Below are 13,518 nucleotides of genomic sequence, written 5' to 3' on the forward strand. Positions count from 1 at the left end.
TTTTTTTTGTACTTTACTTCATAGGCAAATATATACAAGATGTACTGGGATGAAGAGATGTACATTTCCCCATGAATTCTCAAGTTGATGTACATTTCCCCATGAATTCTCAAGTCACACTAACCTTCCTGCATCCTGAGCTAAGGTGCAAGTGTTGCCATAGGTATTGCCATATAATCTTTTATTGCCCATTTAGGTGATGTGAACATTTTCACACAAAATTTGTTCAAATATTATGGCACAAAATAACAGTACAGTAATCATATGAGCTGAACTGGAGAGTTTCATCTGAAATTATTGGGGATCAAAAGAACCCTGCCTTCCCCTGAGGGTTAAAAGATGTATGATACACCATACATATATCAAGTATACAATTTATCTATCCTTTTAAAACTTCCTGTGCAAACACTGGTAAGATTTTATTACCAACAGGACTCATGAAATTAACAAAAGATAACTGGACATATTTGAATACATTTTACCCGTGGTAACTTCATTTCTGTAATCTTAATAGCTCATCTGTCATTCCATATTTTAATTTAAACTGTTGCAGCTAAAGCAGCTTTGGATGTTTTGGCACAGGCTAAACTGCTGAATCAGATTTTACCTGTGATCAGCTCTACATTTATCACACAGTACTACACAACATACAGCACACGCAGTAACTATATCAGATTCTAACGTTAAAATGGATATCATCTGAAGCATTCTGTCATAATTACAAAGACATGGAAGGAGAACAGAGTACAGTAGGATGCTGTTCCAGTTCTATGATGAATCAGTATTGTAGGGTCCCATGTGAACCCCACACACGTCATCTCACCTGGCTCGCTAACCTCCTCATGAAAACATCTCCATGCGGGAAACGCGGACACAAGAAACACAGCATATGTCATGCATCTTTTATACATATATCTCCATTCATATTACTGCCATGTTAAATGTATCTTTATTCCATACGCATTACAATGTCAGCATTTCCGCCATATGTACCATAGCTTCAGTCTTTGTATATCAATTTATCTGTATATATTCATCTGTCAACAAACACAAATGATTGTGTGGTGACCTCTGTTTTCATTTGCTAGTGTCGGATGCTACATTTCCACTCACAAGAGTTACTGACCTGTCTATTTGTTGTCTGAATAAATTAGTAAGCTTGTAGATGCTGACTCTTACTCACGCCTTCACCACAGTATAATGATCGATTAATATCAGTTAACCCTTTGAGATTCTGATGACATCAAATGATGGTGGGCAGATTTCATCCCTTGAGATTCTGATAACATCAAATGAGTCATCAGGAAAATGTGTTATTAAAAACCAACCACAAATATTTTTAAATCAGGTTATCAATTTGATGATGACTAGAAGGTATTGGGAATGGTTTCAATTTAATGCTCAAAGAGAATTATCATTATTGTGCATCAATTCTAAATCTTTAGGCTAATTTTCCTCATTTTTCCTATATTTTTCATATGCAATAGTAGGCGTAAATGCAGGCAGTCCCGGTTTACGGCTGTCTTGGTTATGGTGTTCCAATGTTCTGACTTTATGGCGCTTGGCTCACGGCATTTAACACAATTTTTCAGCGCCTTACGCAGTTTTACAGCGCTGTTACCTGCTTTATGGTGCCGAGCTCGGTTTTACAGCGCTTACAGTGCCATAAGCGCTATTTATTCCCATTATAATTACAGTATACTAGCATAATATGTTAACCCTAAACGCTGACTGGACGTATCATACGTCGACTAAAATTGTCTGTTGGGTGCCAAGTGGACGTACCTGCACGTCGACTACAAAAAATTTCAACCTTCGATCAACTTTGACTCGACCGAAATGGTTTAAAAACGCAATTGTGAGCTAAAACTCTTACATTCTAGTAATATTCAATCATTTACCTTTATTTTGCAACAAATTGGAAGTCTCTAGCACAATATTTTGATTTATGGTGAATTTTTGAAAAACTTTTTCCTTACGTCTCTGCATGTAACTCGGCGAAAATTTCAGAAATTCTTTCGTCATTTTGTCGTAATTTTTGCACTGTTTTATATTAGCCGTTACATAAAAGTTTTATATATGAAAATGTGCGCAATTTCATGTAAAATACAGCAAAATACAACCCATGGTTGTAGCTTTTATCAGTTTGGAAATGTTTTCATATAAATCACGATAACTGCCAATATTTCAACCTTTGGTCAACTTTGACTCGACGAAATGGTAAAAACGCAATTGTAAGCTAAAATCTTACAATCTAGTAATATTCAATCATTTACCTTCATTTTCCAACAAATTGGAAGTCTCTAGCACAATATTTCAATTTATGGTGAATTTTGAAAAAACTTTTTCCTTACGTCTGCACCAGAAATTCTTTAAATCACGTTGTCGTAATGTTTGCACCGTTTTATATTAGTCGTTACATAAAGTTTTATATATGGAAATGTGCGCAATTTCATGTAGAATACAACAGAAAATAACTCATGGTTGTAGCTTTTATCAGTTTTGAAATATTTTCATATAAATCACGATAACTGCCAAAATTTCAACCTTCGGTCAACTTTAACTCGACCGAAATGGTAAAAACGCAATTATAAGCTAAAACTCTTACATTCTAGTAATATTCAATCATGTACCTTCATTTTGCAACAAACTGGAAGTCTCTAGTGCAATATTTCGATTTATGGTGAATTTCTGAAAAAACTTTTTCCTTACGCTCTGCGCGGTAACTCGGCGAACATCTCAGAAATTCTTTCGTCACGTTGTCGTAATGTTTGCATTAGTCATTACATAAACTTTTATATATGAAAATGTGCGCAATTTCATGCAGAATACAACAGAAAATAACTCATGGTTGTACCTTTTATCAGTTTTGAAATATTTTCATATAAATCACGATAACTGCCAAAATTTCAACCTTCGGTCAAATTTAATTTCGACGAAATGGTCGAAAAATGCAATTGTAAGCTAACACTCTTACATTCTAGTAATATTCAATCATTTACCTTCATTTTGCAATAAATTGGAAGTCTCTAGCACAATATTTCGATATATGATGAATTTTTAAAAAACATTTTCCTTACGTCCGTGTGTAACTCGCCGAACATCTCAGAAATTCTTTCATCACGTTGTCGTAATGTTTGCACCGTTTTATATTAGTCGTTACATAAACTTTTATATATGAAAATGTGCGCAATTTCATGTAGAATACAACAGAAAATAACTCATGGTTGTAGCTTTATCAGTTTTGAAATATTTTCATATAAATCACAATAAATAGAAAAAATTCGACTTTGTCAACTTTAACTCGACCAAAATGGTCGAAAAACTGCAATTGTAAGCTAAAACACTTACAGTCTAGTAATATTCAATCAATTAGCTTCATTTTCCAACAAACGGAAGTCTCTAGCACAATATTTCGATTTATGGTGAATTTTTGAAAAAAACATTTTTTACGTCCGCTCGTTCTTAATTCGTGCATCATTTTGTGATAATATTTTCTCTGTGTTACTTTGATTGTTTTACAATTTGTTATATACCAAAATCATCGCAATTTAGTGTACAATACAAAGAAAAACAAAATAACCCGTTAGCTTTAACCGTTTTGCTCACAGCGCGATTTGTATAAAATTATATATGAAAATTTTTTTTTGTGGTCATATATTTCAATATTTATATATGATAATGATATTTTTTTTCATTTCTGATGGTTGCATACTAAACTTCAGTCAACGACAAAAAAAGGAGCCAAAAAGTAACTCTTAATCTTAAAAACTAAGCGTGCTGTGATTTTTTGAAAAAAACTTTTTTTCCGCTTCGGCGCTAACTCCCGAACACCGCCGGCATACGGGAGACGTTTTTGTAAATAGAGGCTCGGCGTTAGAGGGTTAGTAACAGTGATAATTTCACTTCTATACATGTTATCACTGTTACACAACGATAAAAGTTTTTAGAGTAAGGAAGAAATAGTATGTTCTTCACATAAAGAACTTCATTCTGGCTCACAGTTAACTAGCTTAGAATCAATTTTCCTCTATTGCCTTCTGCTGCTTTCTAATTCATGACAGATTGTAGTTTTTCATCTCATACGCAGCCAAATGATTTCACATACAATACAAGAAAGTTAAAAGCACCAAAATTACAGTAGAGGAGAGTTAAAAGCACCAAAATTATCTTGACACACTGACATATTGACCAAGAAGGGGAGGAAGTGCTGCCCACTCATGGTCAAATATGTTGCCCACTTGGTGGTCAAAATACTGCTACGAAGGATACTGAAATATCTCTCTCTCTCTCTCTCTCTCTCTCTCTCTCTCTCTCTCTCTCTCTCTCTCTCTCTCTCTCTCTCAGAATGTGAGAGATGGATAGGTAGTTAGATAGATAGATAGATAGAAAGGGAGAGGAACTAATAGCAAGATGTACTCTCTCTCTCTCTCTCTCTCTCTCTTTGTTACTGGCTGGAAGGGTTAGAACTTAATACATATATATTTTTATGGGTAAAATGTTTAAGATGACTTTGAAATGATAATACAGTAAACCACCAGTATTCGCATTCTCATGATTCGCGGACTCACGCATTCGTGGGTTTCTCTGTGGGACATATCTAGCCATTATTTGCGGAAAATTTGCCCATTCGCGGTATTTTTCAGAGAAATATTCACTAATTACTGTATTTTCACATAATTTTCATGAATAAATGCACTTTTGTGATAAAACTATTAAAATACTGAGGTATAAGCATTTTTACAGGGTTTTTTCTTGTGTTTAAACTATCAAAATGGGCAGTTCTAAGTGTTTTTAGAGGGGTTTTAAGTATTCGCGGATTTTAGCTATTCGCGGGGGGTGTGGTACGCATCCCCCGCAAATACAGAGGGTTCACTATATCATTTCAAAGATTAATACAGTAATAGGATAATAGTTTAAGGTATATTTGATGTAGGATGATAGTTTAAGGTATACTGTACAATTGGTATTTGAACTTTCAAGATAGGCAATTATAAGCATTTTTAGAGGGGGTGTTAACTATTTTCTGATTTTAACTATTTGCAGGGGTTGTAGTACGCATCCCCCACAAATACGGGGGTTTACTGTATATGTATCCTGACAATGATCATGCTATTCATATGAAAAAATAGCAAATAAAATGTGTCCAATAATTTGAATGCACTGCTACTGGTTATTATCTGAATCTTTACCAGCCTTTAGAGATTCATTACAGGCAGTCCGCGGTCATCGGCAGCCTCGGTTACTGGTGATCCAGTTTTACAGCGCTTGTCTAGCGATGACGATAACCAGATTTTCGTCGCCGATAACTGGTTATTGGCACTGATCACCTCTTATCAGCAGCGCTGATCACCGGTTATCGGCGCTGCTAACTGGTTATCGGCGCCACTAACCGGGGATCAGTGCTATTGTCGGCAATTTTCGGTTAGCGGCGATTTTCAGTTGTCATCACGCAGTCGGAACGGAACCCGCCGATAACCGGGGACTGCCTGTAGTTAGAATAATAACCTCAGCTTGAACTTGAAAGCCCAAAAGTATTAAACTTTATTTTTGGTGAAAACAGTACCAAGCTGACCTCAACATAGAAGAGGAATTGGAAATGGAATATAAAGTTTAGGCCAAAGGCCAATTGCTGGGACCTATGAGGTCATTCCGCACTGAAAAGGAAACTGAGAATAAAGGAGGTCTTAAAGCTGTAACAGGAGGAAAACCTTGCAGCTGCAGTATGATACAATTGTTAGGAGAGAGGGTGGAAAGTAAGATGGAAGAAAGATAATAAGAATGGAGGTACAGTAAAAGGAATGAAATGGGTTGCAGCTAGGGGAAGAAGGGATGCTGCAAAGAATCTTCATTAGTAATGTCTACAGTGCACTGCATGAGGTGCACTGAAGGCACTACCTCCATAGATAGGAGGACCCAAGATCAAAAACAAGGCCTGAAAGGATTGATCTGGGCATATTTACCAAACCCACTGAGGTACGCTGCCTCATAGTCAATCAACTGTTGTGGGTACCTGCCTGGAGAGGAGAGGGAGAGAGATAAAAAGAAAGAAGAGAAAAGAGAGGACTATGGCATATGGAACTTGAAACACTTACTTTATCGATTCAAAACAGGGAGGCCTTGACAAAGTCAGCGTCATAATTACACTGGTGGAAGAAGATCCTCTCTTGATCTTAGGGCTAACATTTTTTCTGCCATCAATATCACCAGATGGACTTGTTGGGTTCTTTAACACAGGCTCTCTAAGATCCTTGGGGTTGCAAAGCCCTTGCTTAAGTAAGTCCCCTTTGTTGCAAAATCCTCTGACTTTTTCACTGGTATAGATTAATTTAGCATAAAAAACCATCCAAGAAAATCTGTTGTGGTAATTGGCAGAGTTGGGGTCTTGAGCTAACTCAAGCTCCCTTCTCATAGATGACAAGAAACTCTTAGGCATTAGAAAAGCTAGATGACTGGTCTCATCTTTGAGTAGAGAAATGGTACTGTAGCCTAGAATAATTTCCTGTTTATTCAACATTATGAAGTTTTCAAGATTATTATTTTCTTCAGACTTAAAGGACCTCAGATTAGCAGATATAATAGATCTCTCTCTTCTTGCCAGTTGACCTAGTCCATGACCTGACTGACAAGCTGAAACAGATACAGGGACAGCAGCTGTGAATGATTTAGACAGCTCTATTGTGTCATACTGTCAATACTTCACTTCATTAAGACAAAACAGATTGGACTTTCGTGTTTCTAATAATTTTCCCTTTAAACCTTACAGGCTGGGCTAAATATGCATTAACAATACCCCAAGACTGTGCAAACCTAAAGGTTGGCCAGTTAAAAAAAAAACACATCAGCAGAAAGAGGGAGGTATATAGATGCACTTGGTATGAGAAAAAAGTTCTAAAAAATTTTCTTTTGAAAGTAAATATTTCAAAAAGATGAATTAACAAATTAATAAATAAGTGAAATAAAAATGTAAGTTAATTATTAAAATACATGGGGAATTGTAATGCAATGCATCTTCGCTTAAACTTCTGAAGTTCCAATTGCACAACATCCTCAGGGAGGCTGTTCCAGTCCAATATTGTGGGGAATAAAGGACCTCCGGGATTGAGAAGTTTGACAGCGAGGCACATTTACTGCATATTCGTGCTGCTTTTCAGCGAATGTGGTTACTGTCAGCAGGAAAAGGGGATCAGGGATTAATTGCGAATGTGAAAGATCCCCATTAAAGCACAACTTATGAAAAAGTGACAAACAAAGACCATTCGTTGATGGTCCAAGTCATTACTGCTAATATTAGGAAATAGAAACCTGCCACCTCAAAACACTCTCTTAAAGAGAGAAATCTCTGGCAGAAGCAGACCCCACATTGGAGAACAGTATTCTAGTAAGGGAAGGACAAATTACCTAAAACAGGTCCCATTGATATTATCACTGTTATGAATATGTGAGTCCTTACAAACAGTACCTAACTCTCGTTAAGCATTTGCTGAAACTTTCATTAAGTGTTTCTCAAAAGTAAGATGAGAGTCAAAAGTTACACTTAGAATAGTTAAAGCTTAGGACTCATTCAGCGGAGTCCTATCCACCTGAAGGGGAGGATGGAGTGGAAAATCTGTACGAGATCAGCTAATCAACAGTGTTTTCATTTTACTGGAGTTCAGCCTCATACCCCACCAACTACACCATTCAGTGATCCAGTCATCTCCTGACTGAGGCTGAGGGCAGCTCCATTTCTCATTAATGGAGACTTTATTACACCCACAAATGTTGCATCATTGGCATACTGAACAATCTTGTTTTCCAGACCAACAACCATGTCACTTGTATACACTAAAAATAACAGTGGACCAAGAACACTACCCTGTTGAACTCCAGACACAATAGGTCTTGGTTCGTTAAAGATCCCATCAAGAACAACTCACTGCTGCCTACTGTGATCTAGCATTTGCCAAAAATATTTATTTTCCACTTAAGGTCATTGTCTTGTTTTCAATCTATTAGTGATGCATTTATGATAAGTTGCCAACAATGTGTGCTTATGTCATATTTTACTGTGTGGATGCACACTTACAGGTTAACCTTCTGGCAGACAATAAGGCGAGTGGTTTTCTATGGGGCTTTAGGGGACCAGGATGGTCATGCACCAACTCAAAGGGATAAAGGAGTGCTGTTCTTTTTTCTCCTAATTTTGAAGTTTCTGGACTTTGCCCAGATGCATGAAAGGCTAAAGTTAGTCATGGGGCTGTGATAAAACCTATTTGTGTTTAAAAGTAGTTATAGAAAGTGCACTCATTCCAACAACTACTTGCACTATTTTGTTAACCGGAGAATAAATTTATAAATGTGAAAATTGGTGGTAAGGTAGGCTTGTTTTTAAGGGCTTTAAGATATTGTGAACTCAACCTTCTTGATAATGAAATTAGTTTTATTTCCAATGTTTTTTTTTTTTAAATAAGGTATTCTGATTTCTTTGCAGATTCAAACTCTAACCAAAGCAAAATATACTATTTATAAGGATGAACTGAAAGTTTAAAATGAAGAAAAGGATCAGGTCATTAAACTGCCATGTTACTATAAATAAAAAATTTGTTTCTGGAATATGTACTATGGCTTTTAAAAATTTTAAAAATAGTTGTCAGAAAAATGACTCGGGATTTGGAGACCATAGAACAGAGGGGACTGTTACTCAACATATTAAAAAGAGTGTAGCTGCAGCACAAATGCTGGAAAGCAAATCATCAAATACCAAACTCCTATGCAAATGCAATGAAATAAAATTAAGAGACTACAGTAGCTGGAAGGGCCTTATTTAATAGTAACTCCACCATGTTCGGAAATGAAAATTCTATATTACTTAAGAGATAGAACTATACATCACAACAGTTCAGAAGTAATTTAAAAATAACAAATAAGTCCTTTAATGGACTCTAGGGAGTATACTCATAAAAATAAATTATCTGTTTGACCCAAGATCATTAGACACACCTTTGTAGTAAGGGGATTGGGAAATATTGGCATGTATATAAGCATGTACCAAATAACAGTTCTTCCCTACTTTTGTGAATAGCATAGTGTATCACAAAAGTTTAAGGATATACATGACAAAGATTTTTTTTTTAATTTTTCATCAAGAACATAACATTGTGGTCAACTGTAGTTGCAATAATAATAATAATAATAATAATAATAATAATAATAATAATAATAATAATAATAATAATAATAATAATAATAATAATAATAATAATAATTTTTCTCAGGAAGTTAACTTGAATCGAAAACTGAATTTAACAGAAACTTAATAATCAAAACTTTTGGCAAAGGATCAAATGAATATTTGAGGATTACTGAAACTCAAAGTGAAATGTTTCAAGACATAATTAGAGGGAAAGTATTATTGAGAGGCAAGGACAGCAAAAAAAAAAAATAAATAAATAAAAAAATACAGGAGGTACAGCATACTAAGTACTAAAATGGATATAAAGATTAATATGGTACGTGTACCAATACCACATTAGATACAGTACCTCAAACATCAAAAGTGACAGAAGAATCCTTATTAGTAGTTCTTGAGTGATTATGATCACAAGAGCAAGACTTGAGAGCAGACTTCAAGTGGAGGTCAACCATCACTAGTAAATAGATAAATAAGAGCTTACCTCTAAATGGGAGATTTTATACTAGTACTCACAACAAGCCTTTGAAGCCTCCAGTGATTTAACCTTTCTGGTCTTCAAACCATATAAACAAGATAATCACAAAAGCTGAAAAGCAGCCCCCGAACGTCCATGGACCACACTTGAAACCCATTATATCTACATCATATAATATAATACAACAAGATATATCCCAAATGCAATTACTACTTGAACTCTTTGCTTTGTTTTAAAATTGCACATGCCAGCAGCCATTTCATACCTTCTGAATAATCTGAAGAAAATCCTTCTCCTTGACCTACATCTCAAACAATTCAACAATAGTTAAATTGAAAAGGATTTTTTCATTCACAGCCATACCATGAAAATAATAATTCTTTACAAATTTTGTGAACCTTACATAAATTTAGTATATCTCGCTGATGACTATGCAGTTCTTTCAAAATTTTATGCAGAAAGTTCTAAAACTGCTGAGTAAAATCACAAGTTCTGTGAAATGTTCTGTTTATGCTAACAATTCCCTTCACAAGTGTTGGTCACTTAAATCTCAAGTTTGCATCTCTGTTACGATAAAATTTGCATCTCTGTTACGATACAAAATAACTACTAATAGAACACAATATTTCATTAAAAAGATAGTCACTAACAAACAAAAATTTTATTGTAAAATTTACATTTAAACCTCAATTATTCATCTTCATAATGACCAATTTAACAATAATGCTATGAAAGTGTTACTTCTAAAGGATCCCTTGTACTGTAATTTGCATTGGGAGCATAAGTAGAACAATAAATATGGTTAATAAGGTACACTCCCATCCCCTTCTCTTACATACAGAAAGTTCTACAAATAAACTGCTACAATTATTGTTGTTAAATATTCTAACAAAGATACCAAACAATTATACAATACATGAAATTCATATTAACTACTATTAAAAAAAGTACAACAATTTTGTCAGGATTTTCATCATATCTTAAGCTGACTTCTAAATCAAACTTACTGTGCATGCAAAAAAATCTAATCTAATTTTAGCGAATCACAATACTACACCTGAGCGAGCAGTCCGAGCTGTCCTAGATAAAAGCCTTGAAATACTGAACAGGTGATCAGGCAAGCAGAGACAGTATGCAACACAGTAAGCAGTGACAGAGAAGAGTGCCTTTAACAGCCAAGTCAGGTAGAAAGGGAGACGGATTATCATCTGAGAGAGGCCACTTGCAGCCAAATATTCAATGGCTATATGACCTGTTCTTTCATTTCTAGATATATCGGATCCATCACCCATTTCACAGTTCTTAAGAGTACCTTGTGAAACAAGAAACATGCATTTGGCAATATGCTTGCTAAACAAAGCAATCCTTGCTGCAGCAAGGAATGCTATGAAAAAATTGAACTTTGTTAAACCAATTTTATGTTTCACTGATACAAACCACTGTTTTATAACACCTATTTTGATAATTTAGGCTTTCTGACTAAGTCCTGAATTACAACTCATGGTTAGTGTTAGTGATTGTTAACAAGACAAGACAGGCCAGTTCTCACTGAGAGGCTTCATCCCTTGCTCACTGGACCTCAGCAGTTTTCACTTGTACCTGCACAGCAGGATGGAGTCTACAACCTGTCAGCAGGCAGGCAGGGAACAGCCTTTCTAAAACAATGGTTTTCATTTATGAAACTATAAAATTGCTTCCAAAAATTTTAAGATGCTCATATAAAGACATAAACTGGTGTTTAAAAAATCTAGCATAATTAAAGACTGAATAAACTGAAATATATCTCTGCATAAAGAGCAATATTTTTGTAAATTAAAATGTTTTTCATACAAACCAATTATTCAAAAATAGGCTTACTCCCATGCAAAAGTTCTCCAACCACTCCAATTTGTTAGATTCAAAAACCCAAAGGCCCTTCTTCACATGCCTAGATAAACTGCCAAACACTCTGTTGATCATCATTCTGTCATGTTCACTTTGATAATGAACAAAGTTGGGAAGGAAGAGGGCGCTTTGTGTTATGATCAATGTATCTGTATGAGGAAGATGTTAGTAAAAATATTTGTTCATTATGAACTAATTATAAATAGCCTGAAACTGTTTTCAAGGCATAAGAGAACATTACCAGGGGTCTGGATATGTAGGCTGGTGGCAGTCAGATGCAACCAAAGGCAGAGCAGCACAGAGAAAAGGCTCCAAGCTGGTCTCCCTAATCAGGGTTCATAAGATGAAGACTTTTCCACATGGTAATGTTCAAAAATATTCTTGGGATGAGGATGAATCACCATGGATGCACTAGAGGAGACAAATCCACAGCAAATAGGGTATCTGCCAATCAAAGCTAAGGAACAGAAGCTGATAACATAGACATGATGAAGTACAGGTCAAACGGACAGCTAAAAATGAAGGTGCAACTGTAGTTGAAGACACAGGTGCACTTGTTGTCATAACCATCAAGGATGACAATAATACAGTTGACATCATGGAGGCTACAGTGTTCACTGATACAGATGCAGGCATGGTTGCAGATGATGTAGAAACGGCAGGTATCACTACATCCACAGAAAGGGAAGGAGGCAGGGAGGTAAAATTGTTGGAGAAGAAACAAGTGATGTTAGGCTGGCAATTAATTTATAACCAGGCACACCAATGACAGCTCTAAACTGATCCTGAAACATAGGGCAGCCGACAAACAATAAATTCTTGGTCCTCAAGAGATCCAATAAAAGTGACAGGGCAACAATGGAAGGCATGAGTGCAGGAGAAGCTGGAAGCCAAAAATCAAGGGCAGGGCAGTCAAGGTATAAGGAAAACTTCTCCAAAGGTGACAGGATGATACTCCAGAGAGGGGACTTCTAAGGGGGCTTGTGTTCAACTGGTATATGTAATGAAGGAATTGAGATGTTGGATGAGACCTTACACTTCCTACCCACAGAGGGGGAGACATTGCTTTCTGACTGCAAAGCAACATAAAACTAAACAATGAAAAATCTGAGCATGCCTTTACAGAGGTCTTTGGACATGACGTTCCTAAGCCCTACTCTGGGGTAAAAGAACAACTGGCTTATAAACAAATTCATATACACTAAACAAGACTTCTGCTAGAAACTAGATACACTGCCACCCATGACACAATGAGCATAGTAGATGAGGGTCTTTGTCCAGCAAAGGTATAAAGGAGCTAAAAGCTGACTCTCTAATCCATCACAAGTATGCTCAGCTATAGTTACCACACCACTATTGAAAACCCTCGTATGCAAAAAGGCACAGCAATGGGGGATTAACAATTCATATGAATCAAAAACTATAAACATACTCTAAAAAATAGTGATATAAAAAACATTATGGTAGGAAAATATATGTAAATGAGGCACTTCAGAAATAATGAGAGCAGAAAACAAGGAAACAAAGATAACTGTGTTACTGTAAATCAAACTAGGAAAACAACTGTGTAATAATAACAACACCACTTTCTGAAAATTACCTCATTAAAAGAAGTCTGTAAGACATTATTTACAGACAGTAAAACAAAAGGGAAACAGTACCCCCATAACAATCAGGGGCAAGGAATGCCACTGCCCCTGGAAGTACAACCCAGGAAAACCCCCTCAACAAATTCACAAAACACAGTAAACCACCAACATCACAAAAATATGCCATAGGCAAATGAATAAATAATGAAATTACGTGTCACAAAGCACAATATGCAAACTGCTAAATCCTAGAAGAGCAACTCAGGATACTTATGAAAACACTTAAAACACACTTGAGTCCCTTGAAAGAATGACAAGAAGTGGAGACCTCATTACGTTATTTGTATCTGTAGAGGGTCTTAGTCTTTCAGGAACTAACAAGTTGGTGTGACTGG

General features: G+C 35.9%; 1 protein-coding gene across 1 annotated transcript in view; it reads right to left on the reverse strand.

Moving 5' to 3' along the window:
* Positions 1–13,518, reverse strand: part of LOC136833864 ((E3-independent) E2 ubiquitin-conjugating enzyme UBE2O-like) — a 108,843-nt gene that overhangs the window by 16,583 nt on the left and 78,742 nt on the right. The window contains exon 8 of the mRNA XM_067096166.1: positions 10,708–10,962. Within this exon, the coding sequence (XP_066952267.1) occupies positions 10,708–10,962 (255 nt within the window). The remainder of the gene's footprint in view (positions 1–10,707; positions 10,963–13,518) is intronic.

Source organism: Macrobrachium rosenbergii, chromosome 52 (assembly GCF_040412425.1).
Source record: "Macrobrachium rosenbergii isolate ZJJX-2024 chromosome 52, ASM4041242v1, whole genome shotgun sequence".
Taxonomy (NCBI): Eukaryota; Metazoa; Arthropoda; class Malacostraca; order Decapoda; family Palaemonidae; genus Macrobrachium; species Macrobrachium rosenbergii.